Source organism: Leuciscus leuciscus (genome assembly GCF_965113295.1).
Source record: "Leuciscus leuciscus genome assembly, chromosome: 12".
Taxonomy (NCBI): domain Eukaryota; kingdom Metazoa; phylum Chordata; class Actinopteri; order Cypriniformes; family Leuciscidae; genus Leuciscus; species Leuciscus leuciscus.
The window spans coordinates 26088448-26109430 of NC_138736.1; the positions used below are offsets into that span (position 1 = coordinate 26088448).

Consider the following 20983-nt stretch of genomic DNA (forward strand, 5'->3'; position numbering starts at 1 on the left):
AATCCTTACAATTACAATAGGGTTTCAGCACTTCGTGCTTGAACCCTTAAATAATTAAATGGCAGCCATCTACACAGATTTCATTCCTTCCCATTTATTTCACCAAAGTATATCACACAAACCCGCATCATAGTGGAGTTTAGTTTATATATACTGCCAAACACATGTCTGGAGCAGGAAGATGATTCATTTTATAATATTATTAAGATGATGTTTTCATAATGAAAGTGACAAAGTCACAACAGGCATAACAACTGTGGTATTTTTTGGCAGGGGTATGAGTGCACTCCAGAGACTGACAATCTATAAAAAAAACAGCACTATAGTGAACTGCAGTTATGAGTATAATTATAGTGAAAGTGTTTGATTTTCAACCATAATCCTGTTTTAAAAACTTTTAAAAAGTATTCATGTGATAACCACATATACCTCTATACTATTTTTTGTTGCTTTTTTTTGTTGTTGCTTTTTTAATGATAGTTCAGTTAAAATTATCTCATGTTCATGGAGGTGTACAGATGTTTTTACACATTTATAGAATTACTTGGGCTACAATGATACTAATGATTATAAAAATATCACCACTTCAGTACTCATATCATATCCATGTGCTTTTGCAATGCTTCTTGTTTGCCACTCAGTTGTCTTGTGACATATAGCGTGAAACGGAAATAGAACAGGAGAAACAAAATCCTTGAATCATTTCTGCATTTTATTTCATCACAGATATATGTTGAAACAGTCAGTTGAGTAATCATACACCATCATACATAAAAATAAGATATTCTGGTTTTATCTGGCCTGTGTAAGTCTCATTTCCCACTTTGTTCAACTGGTGAATTTTTTTTATACTGGTCATAGCACTATTCTCAACAAGCTACATGACAATTTAAGGTCCTTTTAATTGTCAAAAGATTTCTTGAATACCTTAAATCAGTTTCATTGCTGTTCTCTCAGGTTAATGTAATACAGATCATCAGTCTCCTGTGTCTGAACGTGGAACGTGTGAGCTCTTTGCTTTACATTGACAGAAGAGTATAAAGCTTGCACTGCAGCCGCAGTAGCAAAGAGAAACATCAGAGCTGCCAGTCCAACACCTCCAAACATCAACACTTGCTCCATCACATTCACATGGACAGTACCTGAAGATAAAAATAAAAAAAACGATTTAAATGTAATTCTCACCATAGGACATATTCTGGCCTACAATAGCAACCCTACTTTTTATTATCAGTGAATGGTGTACATCTTGAATCATCAGTGAATCAAACTGGAATTTATGAATGCTTTTTCTTAAAAAGTGCTTTTTCTTTTAGGTTTTCTTAAAAGAACAAAAGAGCATTCTTAAGAAGATCATTGATAAGCACAATATACAGTAATACAATGCATTTATAACATTTTTAAATTAGAGAATTAAAACTAAATTATTAAGAAGGATATGTTGTGAATCCAGTCCCAGGATAGCACAACTTTCCATTTATAAAGCAGGTTTTCTCTTTGTGTCTTTCATTTGACACAACCTTTTCATAAATCCTCATTTATTTTCTTACAGTGAAAACTCATGAGGAAGCGAAAATATGAATTAAATGAATGATGATCTGGAGTCTCTTTATTACACAACAAGTTGGCTCTGAGTTCCATCAAAACACAGAGAGAACCCTGAGCTGAGCAGTATTTGCTTTGATTTTGTAAAAAAAGAAAGGAAATTAGTTAAGCAGCAGTTAAAATTCAAGAACGATACACATCAAGCGTAGTGTTAGTTCTGGCAGGTCACGTTAGTCAAGCTCACATCAGCTGACCCTCAGCTGATCCACATCTACCTGTAGGAATACGACGCCTATAACCGTATACATATAATCTCCTTCAGTATTATCAGAAGCTATCGCGTTTCTCAGGAGCTAATAACCCTCCTCCATCCCCAGCTCCACTCGCCCAGTCAGGATTTGGCATTCTGATTCCCCTTGAATCAGAATAAATTCTCAAATGATGTTGTACTTTAAAATCTTGAATTAAATATATTTGAAAACTTTCATGTTGGTTCTGTTCGGTTTACCCCAAGGGGGGTTATTGCTGTTCTCCCTGCTCTTATCCATGCTAGGCTGCATGGATGCGCGGGGAGTTCTCGCCCAGAACGGAACCATACCGCCAATCCAAACTGTATGCTAATTGTCAATTGTATTTGACGGTAGTGGTCCTGACAGAATTAATTTCTTACTGACCTTTGAGACATTCAGTCAGATCTGTCCTGTTCTGTCCATCTGCAGCTGCTGTGTAAATCATATACAGAACATAAGTATTAAATACAACAAAGTAAAATTTTGTTCTCAATTAATTCATAAGAGAAAAATAATTTTAAATTTGACTGAAACCACTCCCAAGAGACTTTTTTTATAAAAGTTGTCACAACTGATGTGGTAGTTCTCAGAATGAAGACAAGAAAGATTAAATGCTAACTTTCTTTAATAAAAACAAAAATAAGGCAGAGAGAACAATCACACAAACTACTCAGATATAGACGAGAACCAACAGTGAACTGAAAGAAACGGGGTATAAATACACAAGGAACATAAGGATAGACAGCTGAAAGTAATCAGTAACCAAGGAGACTAACTAGCAGGTGATTAAGACTGAACTGAAGCACATAAAACCAACACACAGAAATGAAATTAACTCAAGACACAACGTTATCCTGACAGGCTATATATATATATAAAATATATATAAAATAATACAACAATTGAAATATTTTGTTATTTATATATTATATTATATTTATAAAATTATATTGAATAATTTTAAATTCATTTTACTCACTTTCATATCAGAAGAAAAGTGTTTGTGTCCCTTGTTGTGAAATTATTTTATAAACAAATGAAACATTTTTTCAAAATGGTACTAAAATCTCTTGTTTGTCTTTTGACTGTGTTTCCCAAAAGCACAGTAAGCCTAAGTAGATTTTAGAGACCATTGTGATATTATTGATGTTTTACCATCTTATTTGTCCCCCTTGTACACATTATGCTCTGTTAGGCAAAATGTCATTATGAATTAAATTCATTAGCAAGCAAGCAATTAAAAATGTATTCCAAAACTTCAAAATGACAAATAGCTACAGCCTTTCAACATCCTGGAACATAGATTTAACAGAGAGGATTCCATATTATGCTTTTTTTTCTTTCTTTCTTTCTTTTTCTTTTTTTTCAAATCAGTCATTACTTTGCAACCACAAAATATATATTAGCAAAATAGCTGCATTTAAAAAAACGTTTGGTACCAATTCCACCATGTTATTCCACAACATTTAATATTACATATATGACATGTACCATATAAGATTCAAAACAGTTTTTGGTTTGTTTTGTTTGTTTTTCAGTGTATATCTTGATGGTTTCTTACCTGTTTTCACTGTTAGACATGCCACAGGTGTCCCGTTGCAATAATACAAGCCTTCATCCCAAATTGAGACAAACCAGATAATCAGAGACAGGTCTGACAATAAGTTATGATTGCTATTATTCATATGTCTGATTATCTCTCCATTATCAGTGCTGAGGATGGACACTTGATGTCCTTTCATATCTCTGCTCCAGGTCACTTTCCCGACCTTCAGGTCACCACAGGGAAGAATAGCCATGCCATTGGGTCGGACTCGCTGGTGCTGGAGAGCTGACACAACGCAGAACAACAATTCAACTAATTTAAGACGAGCATTATTAATGGTAAAAAGCAGACATACCATGTGTTGTCAGAATGAACCCATAAAACGAAAGATGGAGTAAACCAATGACACTCATGGTCTCATAGATGTGATCTGGTTGATCTCTCTGAAACACTGTTCCTCTATCCCTTTTTTACTCTTACGTCATGAAACATTTATATGGTGTGATAGGTCATGTGGTCGTTCTGGACAGTCATTGTCATTTTTTGTTGTTTTTTATTTATAATAACCTAGAAGTATCAATTTGGGATTTAGACAGAATTCTTTAAACATGTTGAGTTGGTTACATCTTTAAGCAGAGTTCCAGCATTAGTTCATAAAACATGATAATTTGAAAGATAATTCTTAGTCTTTCAGTTTTTTCCGATTGCTAAACGACAGTGAGCACAACTGGAGCTACATGTGCAAAACGTACTCGGTTACTAACGTAACCTCGGTTCTCTCTAGAAGAGGGAACGAGTACTTGCGTAAGTATCTTACGCTAGGGGAAAACCTCTTTTCCTCGAGATATTGAAGCCAAAAATTATCCCTAATTTTGCAATAATGTAAAACGCATTGCAGCAGCATGCAGACAAGGGCGAGACAGCTCGCGCGCCCATTGGCTGCTCTGCGGCAACTGCACCAGCCTATCGATAGAGGCCCCTCATGACGTCAGAACCAATGAGGGTGCTTCGCGCCCATTACGTCATGTCCCGCCGAAAGCGGGTCGGGCTAGGGCTATAAATACGGCCCAGAGAGGCTGGTTTGGTCAGTTTTTTTCATCGCTGAAGCGAATCAGAACGTGACGCATGCACGGCAAGATACGCAAGTACTCGTTCCCTCTTCTAGAGAGAACCGAGGTTACGTTAGTAACCGAGTACGTTCTCTTACGAGAGGTTCTCTCGTACTTGAGTAAGTATCTTACGCTAGGGGAACACAGTGTAAAACGCCGTGCGTGCTTGAGACATAACACTAAAGTCCCAAGGGCAGGTGCCCGGGGCTCATACAGTGCCTAATCACAAGGGACTCACAGAGAATCCAGGAAGAGGGGCTAGAATAGCATCATTCCTGTAATATAGAGCTCTGATAAGAGCATATTATATCAAGTGTTCCACACAGCCAGGGCGAGAACAGAAGTATACAGACCCACAGAAGCCCACAGAAGTATACAGACGATCAGTGATCGACGCTCTAGCAGTTTCAGCATCCTGAGCCGATAGCATCGGGCGGGCAATACTGAAAAATTAAACCGAGAGCAACCTAGCTTGTAAAGCGGGAACCTCGAGGTTATAAAACCTTATAAATGTAGACGGGGAGGCTCAGCCTGCCGCCATACAGATATCTTGCAAGGCAATCCCACTGGACCAAGCCCACGACGAGGCCATGCCTCTTGTGGAGTGCGCTTTGACACCTATCGGGCATTGCAGGCCCTTGGATGTGTAAGCTAGCGCTATAGCATCAACTATCCATCTGGATAGTCTCTGTTTTGATGCAGCTAGTCCCTTAGAACGTCCGCTGAACAAAACAAAGAGCTGCTCCGTCTGTCTGAAAACAGATGAGTGAGACACATAGGCTCTTAACGCCCTGACCGGGCAAAGGAAGCCTGCGTCCCCTTCCTCTTCAGATACCGGCAGGGCCTACAGGGAGATAACCTGTGCCCTAAACGGTGTATTGAGGGATTTAGGAACATATCCGTGCTTTGGTTTGAGTATGACTCTCGAGTCATTAGGCCCAAACTTCATACACGTCGCGCTCACTGAGAGCGCTTGCAAATCCCCTTTGCGCTTCACTGAAGCGAGAGCCAGAAGAAACACTGTTTTGAAAGACAAGAGTTTCAGGTCTATTGACTGTATTGGCTCGAATGGGGCACCTTTCATGGCTTCCAGAACCGTGGAAAGGTCCCAAACGGGAACTGAGGGAGGTCTGGGAGGGTTCAGCCTCTTAGCTCCTCTAAGGAAGCGAATGACCAGATCGTTCCTTCCTAATGACTGGCCAAGCGGTGGTTCAGCGAACGCTGCTATGGCCGCCACATAAACTTTGAGCGTGGATGGGGTTCTGCCCTTATCCAGAAGCTCTTGTAAAAAGGAGAGAACCTCCGGCACCCCACAGCGTGAGGGTGAAGTGCCACTCGCTGTACACCAGCTAGTGAACACAGACCATTTTGAGGAATAGAGCCGCCTCGTAGATGGAGCTCTAGCCTGTGTGATCGTGTTTAACACTCCCGCTGGGAGGTTAACGGGTACCCGTTGATGGCCCACACATGTAGGGACCAAAGCTCCGGGTAAGGATGCCAGATCGAGCCGTTTGCCTGCGAGAGGAGATCCCTCCTCACCGGTATCGGCCACAGGGCGGTACTCGTCAGCTGCATCAGGACTGGAAACCAGACTTGGTTTGTCCAAAAATGGGGCGACGAGTAGCACCGGGCATCCGCTCTCCCTGATTCGCTCTAACACCTGGGGTAGGAGCGTGACAGGGGGAAACGCATAGAGCGGGCAGCGGGGCCACGTGAGCCAGCGCATCCCTGCTCTTGGAGAAAAATTCCTGACAATGAGCGTTCTCTTGAGACGCAAATAGGTCTATTTTCGCTCTGCCAAATGTCCTCCATAGCAGTTTGACTGTCTGTGGGTGTAAAGACCATTCTCCTGCCGGAAGATAGTTTCTGGACAGTCTGTCTGGTCCCACATTCAGATGGCCGGGCACATGCGCTGCCCTGAGCGAGCGCAGATTGTGCTGAGCCCAGACCAGGAGGTGTTCCGTCAGCCTGTGAAGGATTCTGGATCTGATACCTCCTTGGTGATTTATATAAGCCACCACTGACATGTTGTCCGAACGGACCAAGACGTGGTGTCTTTTATCTGGGGACAAAAAAGCGCCTCAGCGCGTTGTCGACTGCCATCATTTCCAGGCAGTTTATATGCAGAAGCTTCTCCCGTTCCGACCACTGGCCGAATAACGGTCTGCCCTCGAGCAGCGCTCCCCATCCCGAGGTTGAGGCGTCCGTAGACACCACCTTCACACTCGAGGAAGTCCCCAGGCTTACTCCTGACCGGTACCAGTCGGTCACTGTCCAAGGTTTCAGAGCTGCGATGCATTTCTGATCGACCTTGAGGCGCGCGAGACCGGAGGTCCAAGCTCTGCGCGGCGCGCGCTTTCAACCAATACTGCAGCGGGCGCATGCAAAGCAGACCCAGCTGAAGCACTGAGGATGCTGAAGCCATGAGACCCAGCATCCTTTGAAACTTTTTGAGCGGGACTAAAGCGCTGTGGCGAAAAATCTCTGTCATGCGCTGAATACTTAGTCTGCGCTGCGGCGACAGCTGTGCTGTCATAGACAGTGAGTCCAGATCTGTGCCCAGAAAATATATTTTCTGACTGGGAGACAGCGAACTCTTCGCCCAATTGACTGTGAGACCTAAATTCTCGAGGTGATCGAGTAATATGATCCTGTGTTCTATGAGCTCCGACTGTGATCGAGCTAGAACCAGCCAATCGTCCAAATAATTCAGCACTCGTATGCCTCGGAGCCTGAGGGGTGCGAGCGCTGCATCCATGCACATCGTGAATGCGCGAGGTGCCAGGGATAGGCCAAATGGCAGGACTGTGTACTGATATGCCTGACCCTCGAAGGCGAATCTCAAAAATCGCCTGTGACGTGACGCTATTTGTATTTGAAAATAAGCGTCTTTCAGATCTATCGACATGAACCAGTCCCCTTGGCAAATTTGCTAGAGGATTTTCTTGGTCGTGAGCATTCTGAACCGTCGTTTCAGAAGTGCTTTGTTTAGTCGTCTTAGATCTAGAATGGGTCTGAGACCCCCGTCTTTTTTGGGTACCAGAAAATATCTGCTGTACATGCCCCCTTCGCTCTGAGCTTGTGATAAGGGTTCTATAGCCCCTTTGCTCAGTAACTTCGCTATTTCGGCTCGAAGTAGGTGTGCTACTTCCTTTTTCACCGTAGTATCGATTCGCGCCGCTTTGCGTTGCGGGCGTCGACCGAACTGTAGCGAATAGCCTCTTTCTATAATGTCTAGCACCCACTTCGAAACCCCAGGTAGCCTTGCCCATACGTTTGCACGAATGGCTAGGGGTTGAATGCGAAGCGCGCTCTGGTCGCTTAGCGACAGAGGGGCTTCAGTGTGCTGCAACATAAGCGTCGCGCTTATGACATTTGAGGCAGGGGGCGCGCTGATAACAGCGGGCAGATTGCCCGCGCTCGACTCCTCTGCGGTGGTCAACCGAGAGGGGGAGGGCTGGGCGAGTCCCGTAAGACCTGTCATGTCTATGTGTGAATGTGGGCGTGGGATAGCGGGCACATTTACAACACTGAGAGCATTGTCCGCCTGAGCAGAGCGAATGCATGTTGGTTTCGTTTTACAGAAACCTTGAGACATGCAGAACGTAGTGTTTGTGGGCACTGGGCAGTGGGCACATTTACCACATTTAATGCGCAATCGATCTGGGTCGATTTCATGTGCGCGAGCCCTGTGTGACGGGCTGTGTTTCTGTGTAGGAATGAGCACTGGGCAGTGGGCATTTTGTCTACACTCATAACACCATCGGCCGTGGCCAGAACACCAGAAAACACACTCTTATGGGATTTATCTGGGTAGCCGTAAAAACGGCGTTTGTGTGCAGGCAAGCGGGCTGTGTCGCCGACTTGTTTACTGCAGAATACACTGGAACAGTCGCATTTACTGGATCTGAACGAGCGAGAAGTTGCCATAGAAACAGAGAGCGTCAACATGCTGGCATTTGTTTGTAGGCGTGCGTGTATTACAATAGGCTCGTCCACTGCAATATTGACATTTCCAGAGAAATGTGTGAGAATGGAGGTAGATCCAGCTTTTCTCCTTTCGCCAGTGACGCACGGAAACCATAGAAACGGTGCTTGGGTGCAGGCGAGCGGGTTGTACAACGCGCTCGTTGGCTGCAAAAATACACATCTGCAGTCGCCTTTTCAGGGAACTGACAGAGCAAGCATTGACGGCATAATTTTATCTGCCGGTCGACCCGGGCTCGAACACGGGTCTCTCGCGTGATAGCCTGAGAATCTGCCACTGGGCACAGGGGAAGACACATAGGTATTTAGTTAGCGCGAGTATTATCAGAGAGCGTCAACATGCTGGCGTTTGTTTGCGGGCGTGCGTGCATTACAACAGGCTCACTCACTGCAGTATTGACATTTCCAGTCGCCTGAACTTCAGAGGGGAATGAGAAATGTGTGAGAAATGGATTTCGGCCCGGCCGCAGCGGGACATAAACGCTCTTTTCTCCTTTCGCCAGTGACGCACGGGAACCATAGAAACGGTGTTTGGGTGCAGGCGAGCGGGTTGTACAACGCGCTCGTTGGCTGCAAAATGCACATCTGCAGTCGCCTTTCAGGGAACTGACAGAGCGAAGCATTGGAGGCATAATTAATCTGCCGTTAGACCGGGATTTGAACACCGGTCTCTCGTGTGAAAAACCAAAGATTCCGCCACTGAGCCACAGGGGGGGACACAAAGGCTTTCAGATGCACGAGCATATAAGAGCGTCAACATGTTTTCTTCAGCGTTTGCTTGCAGGCGCTGCAATACTTATATTTCCAGTCGCCTGATCAAGGAACTGAGAAATGTGTGAGAAAATTCAGGTCCGTCCAGCTTCGGCGGGACTATAAACACTATATTCTCCTTTCGCCGGTGAGTGACGCGTGAATGGGGCGCAGGGGCAGGGTAGCTTTCTTGTACGTAAAGAAAAACTAACCCCGACGGTCCGCTTCCAGCCTCCCCTGTGAACGGCGCGGTTTGCGCGGCTCGAACAGAGGGAGAGCAGGTATCATCCTCCAAGCAGGCAAGGCAAGCGGGCGCACCGGCGAGCTTTGCGGGCGGGGGGCGGAGGCGCAGTCTCGGAGAAGGATGCCAGGTGAGTCCGCAGAGTCACCATAGGCAGTAACTAGCTCGCAGTGAGGGCAGTCGCCGTCAGCGAGCGCGTCCTCAGGAAAGGGGCGTCTTGAAAAAGACGCCCAGCTCTTTTAGTGCAATGAGAGTGTGTGTCGCGGCGGCGAACACACACATACACAAAACACAGTAGCAGAGAAAAGGATATGTACGCCGGAAGCGTGAGCAGGAACGGCGACTGAAGGTGGCGAGTTGTCGACCGGCAGCTTCAGATGCAGAACAAATCCCGCTGAGTGCTTGAATCAGACGGCGTGGCTTCCTCTCAGGATCCAGCGATGCGTAGGCTCGCTGAAGAGATAAAAAACTGACCAAACCAGCCTCTCTGGGCCGTATTTATAGCCCTAGCCCGACCCGCTTTCGGCGGGACATGACGTAATGGGCGCGAAGCACCCTCATTGGTTCTGACGTCATGAGGGGCCTCTATCGATAGGCTGGTGCAGTTGCCGCAGAGCAGCCAATGGGCGCGCGAGCTGTCTCGCCCATGTCTGCATGCTGCTGCAATGCGTTTTACATTATTGCAAAATTAAGGATAATTTTTGGCTTCAATATCTCGAGGAAAAGAGGTTTTCCCCTAGCGTAAGATACTTACGCAAGTACGAGAGAACCTCTCGTAAGAGAACTCTAACTACAGTCTGCACTACCAACAGTCACCTGAGCTAAACAGTTCACATCACCTGAAAAACTCATTCCAAGCAACACAACTCTTACAGTTTTTTTCGATTGCTAAACGACAGTGGGCACAACTGGAGTCACATGTGCAAAACTCTAACTACAGTCTGCACAGCAGCAGTTCATGTGGACCAAACTCTAGTTCATTTTTCATTGCTTGAACACAGTTTTCAAAACTCTACACACTTATCCCATGACTTTAACCACAACCTGCACAACACTGTGGATTTACAGCACTTTGTTCAAATGCTAACACACTGCTGTCAAAACTGTGAACCACCCCCCTGCGCAAAGTTACCTCCAGATGACGTAGTTTCAACGGTGTGATTGTCCGTCCTATGTCGGTATCAGGAGGGTGCAGACTCTGACGCCAATCAACGTATTTTTCCGCCGTCTACCGAACTTCCTGTATCGACTTCCACAGGACTTCTGTTTAAGGGCTAAATGTAGTCCAGATATGGTGGTTGTGGACGTCTCATTTTGGTCCCCTATACATACAGTCGGCATCTAGTCATAGTTGGGGGCGTGGCGAGGGTGGAGTCGGCGTGGGGGAAAACACTGCGAACATCGTGTGTATTTGAATGACAAAAATGTGGTATTGCGAGTCATTGACGCCTGCCGACCGGCAACGGTACATTGTAAAATTAACTGCAATAGGTTATGATAGCCCTTATTTAATTAAAAACTGGGTCAATGACCCAACCAAATGGCCGGAGGTGTCGTTTCCAGACATATTTTGTTATCTGGTTGAATCTCCAAGACATCGCGGTAGCTGTAGCGGTAACATTAGCCTATAACTCAATCAACTTATGTTGCATACTATAACTCCATAAAACCTTGTCACTTACCAATTGTACGTATGCTTCACTCCAAACTATTAATCCTTTTGTAAAACGGTGATCAGTAGTATGAAGTTTCTGAGGAACTGTGCTGACAGTTATCCCTAAAGTCCTCTAGTAACTCACAGACTGCAGTCTACTCCATAGGTTCACGGCTCGCGTCATGAGCCTTCAGCTGATAACGCTAATGTGAATGAGACATCCCTTATGAAAAACAACTATAGGAATCTTGTAGTATTTTGGGACAAAATATTATAGTAATCCTATAGGAATACTATAGTATTTTGGGACATAGGCTACTATAGAAGTACTATAGAGGTATTACAGAACATCACATAAGTATTATACACTACTATAGAAATCTTATAGGATTACTATAGTTCTTTTTCGTAAGGGATGTAGACAAAACTAGCCCAGCACTGCCTAATACGAGTTTAACACCCACTACTATATCACACAGGGATCTACTCACACAGTAATCTCAAAAAAGAAAGCTCAAAAGCCATTTTGTCCTCCTTTCCGGTTCTGTGTGTTAATTAGGAAGGATGTAGAACATCAATTCATAATTTGTTTGTTTATTGGCGGGCTGGCGGCACAGAAAACGACACAGCAACTCTTCGGCATGATTGCCCCGTGTATTTCAATGAGCGCCAAGGCAATGTTTTCCCCCACGGGCTAAATTCACATCACGTGACGGGGCGTTCCCGGGGGCGTTCCCAGACCAACCGTCTGTATCTATGGGTGCAGACTGTAACGCCAGACGACGTCTTTTTTTTGTTGTCTAATGATCGTCCTGTACTAACGACCAGAGGACCTCTACTGGGCTAAATATACTCCAAATGTGGTCATTGAGGACTTCCAAGTTTGGTACCTTAAAGGTGCAGACTGTGACGCCAAATGACGTCTTATTTAGTCGTCCAACAAACGTCCTGTATTAACGTCCTTCGGATCTCTGTGTAAGGGCTAATTGTACTCCAAATGTGGTCATTGTGGACGTCCCATTTTGATACCTTAATTTTTTTTTTTTTTTTTTTTTTTTTTTTTTAAGTTATAACAACAACATTTCAGTCTTTCCAGTTCACATTCGTTATAATAGTAACAATACAATAAATTAAAGGAAAAAAAAAACAAACAAAAAAAAAACATCAAATTACCAATAAAGAAAAACAAATTTTGTGACAGATTTGTATCTCATGACAAAAATAGTTCTAGTGACATATTATCCATTAAACATTTCTGAATGAATGTTCATTACTGATATGCATTTCTTGTTTGTAATTAATTTAAGAGACTTAAAATAAAAATCCACCTCTATCAAAAACAACTTAAACGATGGTGAAGAATTCTGGAATTTACATTTATGGATATGAAACTTGCCTAACAAAATATAAAGGTTTACTATAGTACATAGTTTCTTTTCTTTGAAATCAAAATATGTAATAATGTTCTTCCCCTCAATGTTGATTTTGTGTTTTGTTTTACATAATATATAATTCTCAAGTTCTTTCCAAAATGCATTACTGTATGAACAACCATAAAACAAATGGGTTACATTTTCAAGTTCATTTTTACAAAAAGTACATTTGTTATCAATATCAAGAAATCTTGAAATGTACATCTTAGATGGGTATATGTTATGTAGTATTTTTAGATGTAATTCTCTAATTTTATTTGTGACACAAAATTTAAAAGGAACAAGCCATGCTTTCTGCCAATTAATATCCATAAAAATAGCATTCCAGAAAAATTTCCCCCTATATAGGTATTATTTTTTTGGCATTGTAGAAACATTCTCTGATATGTTTATTAGTAAATTTTTTGCTTAGAATGTCAATACCGTTTATGTAAAGAATGTTAGGAGTAGTGCGTTGTACATTTTGCTCTACATAGCTTTTCATTAATTCTAATATTCCACTGGGAATAGAGTTAATTACTGAGCTAAATTCTTAAAATTTTACCGGGAAAGTTTTCTGTGTAAGAAAGTCTTCATAGCTAAGAAGTTGACCATTAGGGCTAAATAAGTCTTTTAAATAAATGATATTTTTATCTATCCAGTTTTGTAAATACAATGATTTGTTCCTTTTAGTAATACACTCATTGTTCCAAATGATGGATTTATGTGGTGAAAAGTTATGTGAATAACACAGCTTCCAGGCCAACAGAGCTTGGTGATGAAATTCCGACATCTTGGTAATTTAGAAATACTGTAATTACAAGACAGTAAGAACTTGAGACCTCCAACCTTCTTGAATATATTATGAGGAATAAAATTCCATAATGAATCTGGAGCTTTTAAGCATTCCTTTAACCATTTAACTTTAAATGTATTATTTAAATCCACAAAATCTAATAGATCAAAACCACCTTTAGCTTTAGGACCAGAAAGCAAAGCTTTTTTCAAATGATGGTGCTTGTTCTTCCATACAAATTTGACAAACATATCATTGATTTCTTTACATGTAGAATCACAAACATTAAGAGAGAGTGCTGGATACACAAATCTAGAAACTCCTTCAGCTTTAGTCAAAAGGACCCTACCTAAGATTGATAAGTCTCTTTGAAGCCATAGGTTCAATATAGTTTTAGATTTTTTCATTTTGGGGGTGAAGTTAAGTCGTTGGCGCTCTATAACATTCTTACAAACAAAAACACCAAGATATCTAATACAATTTTTAACAGGCATATTATATATGGTTTTAACATTTGTTTCAAACAGACATAAAATTTCGCATTTAGATTTATTCAATTTTAGTCCAGAAGCAGCTGAGAATTTGTCTATTAATGCTACAGCATTTTCAATCTGATGTTTGTCCTTTAAGAATAATGCTGTATCATCAGCTAGTTGGGTCAATTTAATTTCCTTACCAAAAATAGACAAACCTTCAATTATTGGGTTATTTAAAATATGTAATGAGAGCAATTCGACAACAATCACAAATAAAAAGGGAGAAATCGGACAGCCTTGACGGACGGATCTCAGCACTGGAAATCTTTTGGTAGTGTTTGGATATAGTATAACACAACTGTCAATATTTTTATAAAACATTTCTATTGTTGAAATAAAATTTTGACCAAAACCAAAGGTTTGAAGTGTTCTAAATAAAAAATGATGTTCCACCGTATCAAAAGCCTTGTAAAAATCAAGAAAAACTATAAGGGAGTCATTATCAATGTTTTCAGAGTAGTCTAATAAGTCAAGAACAAGCCTTATGTTGGAACTAATATGACGGTTGGCCATAAATCCAGTTTGAGTTTCGGCGATAATTTCTCCAAGATCTTTTTTTAACCTTTTAGCATATACCAATGAAATAATTTTGTAATCTATATTTAAAAGCGTAATAGGTCTCCAATTTTCTATCATAAGGTGATCTTTTTCCGGTTTAGGAATTAGTGTTATAATACCCTGTTTCATGCTTGTTGACATTTCTTTCCTATCTTGACATTCCTTAAATAATTCCAATAAAGGATCCACAATAATATTCCAAAAATGTAAATAGAATTCAACCGAGAGGCCGTCGTTGCCTGGAGATTTTCCTTTTTTCATTGATTGGATTGCTTCTGATATTTCTGATTTTGTGATGGGTCGTTCACAGTTAGTTTTGAAGGACTCTGAAATGGTTGGTGTATATTTTTTAATTGATTCAATAAACGTATCACAATCATTGATTTGGGAATTTGATTTGTATATGTTACTGTAGAATGAATAAACAAATTTTGAAATGTCCAAATGATTAGTGGTTATGACATCATCAATCTTGAGTGCAGAGATATTGTTTCTTTTTTGATTTCGTTTCTCTAGGGCAAAGAAGTAGCTAGAGTTCTTTTCGCCTAATTCCAACCATTTTGCTCTTGACCTTATGAAGGCTCCTTTAGCCATATTAATATATGTATGATCTATTTCTTCTTTTAGTCTCTTCAATTTAATTTCTTCTTCCTCTAATAGATTATCTTTCTTCAATAATGTATTTAGTTCATTCATGATACTAATTTCTTTTGAGGCGTTATTATTTTTTATTTCTTTACTCCGTCTCATTGCTGCTTCTCTTATCTTTAAAGTATTTAAAGTATTCCCATTTTTGAGTATGATTCATTTTGGGATCCCTAAATATCTGTTTCGCTATTCTTTTAACATCACTACAAAATATTTCATCATTTTGATACCTTAAAGGTGCAGACTGTCACGCCAAATGACGTGTTATTTAGTCGTCAAACAAACGTCCTGTATTAACGTCCAGAGGACCTCTGGAGGTGCAGACAGTGCTTTTATACTGCACTGTTCATAACCTTTGTCTCATTTCAACTGTTCCAGTTCATTTTTCTGTAGCTTCATTTGATTGCTTTCCTTACCACCACATAACTGGAAACACATTCCAATCTAGCCTATTCCATCCATTTCCAGTTCAAACCTGCCTCTGAGCCAAACAAAGCTACAGGAAAATTAACTGACCCTCCACCCTCTGGAAAGGTATAGGCATACAGTTATGCACAATTCAATCCCCACACATTTTTATTTTTTATTTTTTGTAAATCACTGTATGGTCTGTACAATTTCAGTTAAACACAACTATCACACAAGTGCTAAACTGAATCTGTGCAAAACAAGGTGCAAAAGTTGAGTGACTGAGTAACTGACAGCTGTGTGTGTGTGTGTGTGTGTGTGTGTGTGTGTGTGTGTGTGTGTGTGTGTGTGTGTGTGTGTGTGTGTATATATACAGAGCCGTCGCATAGACTGTGCGAACTGTGCAACCACACAGGGCCTCGCGCCACTAGGGGGCCTCGCAATCCTGCTGTTTGGAGGGAGGGAGGGAGGGAGGGAGAGAGGGAGGGAGGGAGGGAGGGAGGGAGAGAGGGAGGGAGGGAGGGAGAGAGGGAGGGAGGGAGGGAGAGAGAGAGAGAGAGAGAGGGAGAGAGAGAGAGAGAGAGGGAGGGAGGGAGGGAGAGAGAGAGAGAGAGAGAGAGAGAGAGAGAGAGAGAGAGAGAGAGGACGAGAGAGAGAGAGAGAGAGAGAGGACGAGAGAGAGAGAGAGAGGACGAGAGAGAGAGGACAGAGAGAGGACGAGAGAGAGAGAGGACGAGAGAGAGAGAGGACGAGAGAGAGAGACAGATGAGAGAGAGACAGATGAGAGAGAGACAGATGAGAGAGAGACAGATGAGAGAGAGACAGATGAGAGAGAGACAGATGAGAGAGCCAGAGAGAACTTCGGCTGGAATGCGGGCGGAGGCCTTGATACACTGTGGGTCTGTTGAGTTGCAGTTTTATTGTGGAAATGAGCACGAGTGAAACCTTACAGTGTGTGGTGGAAATGTGAGTGTGGGAATTGTTTCTGCTGTTCACTCGCAATCACAGCTGTCTGTTCCTCCCTCTGTCTGAGTCCAGCGAAGAGCCTGCTAATGCTTGAAGAGCCTGCTAATGCTGTGAGTTACACGTGTCTATTCCTCCCTCTGTCTGAGTCCAGTGAAGAGCCGGCTAATGCTGGAAGAGCCTGCTAATGCTGTGAGTTACACGTGTCTATTCCTCCCTCTGTCTGAGTCCAGTGAAGAGTCTGCTAATGCTTGAAGAGCCTGCTAATGCTGTGAGTTACACGTGTCTGTTCCTCCCTCTGTCTGAGTCCAGTGAAGAGCCTGCTAATGCTGTGAGTTACACGTGTCTGTTCCTCCCTCTGTCTGAGTCCAGTGAAGAGCCTGCTAATGCTTGAAGAGCCTGCTAATGCTGTGAGTTACACGTGTCTATTCCTCCCTCTGTCTGAGTCCAGTGAAGAGCCTGCTAATGCTGGAAGAGCCTGCTAATGCTGTGAGTTACACGTGTCTATTCCTCCCTCTGTCTGAGTCCAGCGAAGAGCCTGCTAATGCTGTGCCGAGAAACGCGAAGAGAACGCTGAAGAGAATGCGGAAGCTGTGGATTATGTCCATTCCTCTCTCTGTCCGAAGGTGCTGAGAAACGCGAAGAGAATGCGGAAGCTGTGGATTATGTCCATTCCTCTCTCTGTCCGAAGGTGCTGAGAAACGCGAAGAGAATGCGGAAGCTGTGGATTAGGTCCATTCCTCTCTCTGTCCGAAGGTGCTGAGAAACGCGAAGAGAACGCTGAAGAGAATGCGGCTGTGGATTATGTCCATTCCTCTCTCTGTCCGAAGGTGCTGAGAAACGCGAAGAGAATGCGGAAGCTGTGGATTATGTCCATTCCTCTCTCTGTCCAAAGGTGCTGAGAAACGCGAAGAGAATGCGGAAGCTGTGGATTATGTCCATTCCTCTCTCTGTCCGAAGGTGCTGAGAAATGCGAAGAGAACGCTGAAGAGAATGCGGAAGCTGTGGATTATGTCCATTCCTCTCTCTGTCCGAAGGTGCTGAGAAATGCGAAGAGATGCATGAAGAGATAACCTGAACTGAAGAGACTTTTAACATTGTTTTTATTATTTAATAAAGAGTATATTTATTTTGAATTCTGTGTCTGCCAATTCCTTCGTGTCCACGGCCGGCTCCTCAGGGGCGGCACGCAAGCAAAGGGGTGGGCGGCCCGCTGGCGCTCCACCCTGACCTGTGACATAAAGTGGCGTAGTCGGCAGGATGCCGCCCTGAGTTGAGCAACCGTGGGCCGAAGGTATGGCGACCAGTTTTTTTTTCCCTTTTTTTTTGTTTATTTTTGCTTTGTTTATTTTTATTTATTTATTTATTTATTTATTTATTTTTTTCGGCGTCCTGGAGCGGATTGGTGGGGGGGTATGTCACGGGGTGACAAACAGCTCCAGATCTGTATGAGTGTTTGTCGTCATGACAACTAAACGGCAGATTGGCGACAGGTGTAGGGACTTCACTCTGAGCGTCTGATTGAGGCCATTCCCGCTTTTTGAGAGGATAAAACACACAAGGAGGATGGGAGGTGGGGCGCGCAGCACGTGAGCGGCCGTGGCCGCGGTCGCGGCGGGAGGCCGCGGGAGAGAGAGGACGAGAGAGAGACAGATGAGAGAGCCAGAGAGAACTTCGGCTGGAATGCGGGCGGAGGCCTTGATACACTGTGGGTCTGTTGAGTTGCAGTTTTATTGTGGAAATGAGCACGAGTGAAACCTTACAGTGTGTGGTGGAAATGTGAGTGTGGGAATTGTTTCTGCTGTTCACTCGCAATCACAGCTGTCTGTTCCTCCCTCTGTCTGAGTCCAGCGAAGAGCCTGCTAATGCTTGAAGAGCCTGCTAATGCTGTGAGTTACACGTGTCTATTCCTCCCTCTGTCTGAGTCCAGTGAAGAGTCTGCTAATGCTTGAAGAGCCTGCTAATGCTGTGAGTTACACGTGTCTGTTCCTCCCTCTGTCTGAGTCCAGTGAAGAGCCTGCTAATGCTGTGAGTTACACGTGTCTGTTCCTCCCTCTGTCTGAGTCCAGTGAAGAGCCTGCTAATGCTTGAAGAGCCTGCTAATGCTGTGAGTTACACGTGTCTATTCCTCCCTCTGTCTGAGTCCAGTGAAGAGCCTGCTAATGCTGGAAGAGCCTGCTAATGCTGTGAGTTACACGTGTCTATTCCTCCCTCTGTCTGAGTCCAGCGAAGAGCCTGCTAATGCTGTGCCGAGAAACGCGAAGAGAACGCTGAAGAGAATGCGGAAGCTGTGGATTATGTCCATTCCTCTCTCTGTCCGAAGGTGCTGAGAAACGCGAAGAGAATGCGGAAGCTGTGGATTATGTCCATTCCTCTCTCTGTCCGAAGGTGCTGAGAAACGCGAAGAGAATGCGGAAGCTGTGGATTAGGTCCATTCCTCTCTCTGTCCGAAGGTGCTGAGAAACGCGAAGAGAACGCTGAAGAGAATGCGGAAGCTGTGGATTATGTCCATTCCTCTCTCTGTCCGAAGGTGCTGAGAAACGCGAAGAGAATGCGGAAGCTGTGGATTATGTCCATTCCTCTCTCTGTCCGAAGGTGCTGAGAAACGCGAAGAGAATGCGGAAGCTGTGGATTATGTCCATTCCTCTCTCTGTCCGAAGGTGCTGAGAAATGCGAAGAGATACATGAAGAGATAACCTGAACTGAAGAGACTTTTAACATTGTTTTTATTATTTAATAAAGAGTATATTTATTTTGAATTCTGTGTCTGCCAATTCCTTCGTGTCCACGGCCGGCTCCTCAGGGGCGGCACGCAAGCAAAGGGGTGGGCGGCCCGCTGGCGCTCCACCCTGACCTGTGACACGGATACAGTGTTTTCTCGTGTGGCTCGCACACACACCGCACTGTCTTCCTTTGGACGCGCGCTTCAATCCGTTGCGGATACTCTATATGCACACAAATGTGTCCCTGCTTGATATACAACCACTGATGAACACAATCGGTTTTGATTAAAAAAAATAAAAATAATAACGTTATACGAGAAAATATATATATTTATACGAGTGCGGATTCAAACCTAGAACCTCTGACACGCTTGGCGAAAGTTCTACCACTGGACCATTAAGATATACATTGGTTATGTAGGCGGATCTATGTATGTATTCGGACAAATTCTCGAGCTGACTTTATGTAAAGGACTCGTTGCACCGTTGATTTTATACCGTCTGAAATAAATAGCAAAAAGTCATAGCTGAAACTATGTGCATGATTATGCTGTATTATTATACTTCATAAAAACGTATTGCAGCAAGATTATGCGTGCAATAGAACTAGAACAGCTACGTCCGTGTGACTGTTATTCATGCGCAATTGAGCATCCATATCAAAGAGCAGGGCCTCGCATTTCAAGTTCGCACAGGGCCTCGCACCCCACCTGCGACGGCGCTATATATATATATATTCTCTGTGTTCAGCACATGATCAGTGACTATGTGGAGTGAACCCTCCACCTCCACTTCTTTGTGGTGCGTGTTTAAGGTGTTCTGAGGTGAAAGTTCTAATGGAGTCCTCCGTAGCAGTTTGGTTGAACTTCATAACTCCATCTGCACAAGTACAAAAACACACATAATTACTATCATACAAAGGCACTCTGCAGTCATACATCAAGTCCCTCATTCTTTTTTTATCTGGCCTTACCTTGTAGTGCTCTGTATATTTTTGTGTTTCCGAAAGGCCTCTTGCCTTTTTGCCCCCTCCCCTTCATATTAAAAGATGCCATTACGGCATTAGAGAAGAGTCTAAAGGAAAATAATTTAAATTTAGAAATCAATAGGAGAAAGTATGTTCTGTGGCCACAAACACATATACAAATAATAATCTGCATACACACAGTCATGTCAGTCAGGGGGGTTTATGATGAATGATGTTAGCTGCTACTTAAGCTTCGGTGCAGTGCGAAAGTTGTTTTCAAAAGTAGGCTAACTATGGCCAATGTTTAGCTGGTGGAGATGCACTCCCTACCCCACAACAGGTTTAGGTAGGCTAGTTTAAGACAATAACGCTAAAACAGCTAAAATTAGTAATGCATAATTTAACATAAACTTCACTAAGTTGACCGAACCTACCTTGAAAACAAGGATTTTTCAGATTTGTCTCTTGCTTGAAGTTGCTGCCGTTCACTTTTCCTGTGGTGTTTCCTGTGGAACTACCATACCGCAGGCGGGACTTCCTGTTTCATATATATATGCGGACCAATTCCGGACGTCATCACGACGTGCAAACTACTTCTGCTTTAGACCTAGGCTACTCATGAATCACGTTACAAAAACCATGTTAATATTTAACATAAAAAAATGCATTTACGAAGCTAAGCATGTCAATGATTAATGCCTCAGTCAATCAAACATTTCCCTACATTCATTGTTCATGTCAATTTCCTGCACCTGTCTTAGACGTCCACATGGCGTCACAGTCTGCACCTTCAGGGAACCAAAATCTGACTTCCAAACATGACGTAGAAAAGACCTCATTTGGAGGTAAC

General features: G+C 43.1%; 1 protein-coding gene and 1 long non-coding RNA gene across 4 annotated transcripts; both read right to left on the reverse strand.

Annotated features, from left to right (window-relative positions):
• Positions 1-694: 694 nt before the first annotated feature.
• On the reverse strand, positions 695-20761 carry LOC309511540 (uncharacterized protein). 3 transcript variants are annotated; one of them, XM_082186813.1, is made up of 5 exons: positions 20568-20761; positions 20140-20240; positions 3397-3666; positions 2220-2267; positions 695-1142 (listed from the first exon to the last, which is right to left on the reverse strand). In XM_082186813.1, exons 2-5 carry the CDS (start codon positions 20219-20221, stop codon positions 940-942), a joined length of 603 nt encoding a protein of 200 aa, XP_082042939.1. In that variant the 5' UTR covers positions 20222-20240; positions 20568-20761; the 3' UTR covers positions 695-939. The 3 variants fall into 3 exon arrangements, with proteins under 3 accessions (XP_082042939.1, XP_082042941.1, XP_082042940.1); XM_082186815.1 differs by lacking the exon at positions 20140-20240 and having other exon boundaries at positions 20568-20756; XM_082186814.1 differs by lacking the exons at positions 20140-20240; positions 20568-20761 and adding an exon at positions 3737-4016.
• Positions 9769-15917, reverse strand: LOC309511576. Its single transcript, XR_014210687.1, has 3 exons — positions 15303-15917; positions 11907-12151; positions 9769-10776 (listed from the first exon to the last, which is right to left on the reverse strand). It is a non-coding gene; the product is annotated as an uncharacterized lncRNA (long non-coding RNA).
• Positions 20762-20983: the final 222 nt, after the last annotated feature.

Excerpts from the sequence above, each read along its gene's own strand:
- LOC309511540 (XM_082186813.1), bottom strand. The coding sequence starts at position 20,221 with ATGGCATCTTTTAATATGAAGGGGAGGGGGCAAAAAGGCAAGAGGCCT. Across the intron at positions 2,268-3,396 it reads ATGTCTAACAGTGAAAACAG|CAGCTGCAGATGGACAGAAC; the intron begins GTAAGAAACCAT and ends TGATTTACACAG. Across the intron at positions 1,143-2,219 it reads TCTGACTGAATGTCTCAAAG|GTACTGTCCATGTGAATGTG; the intron begins GTCAGTAAGAAA and ends TTTTATCTTCAG.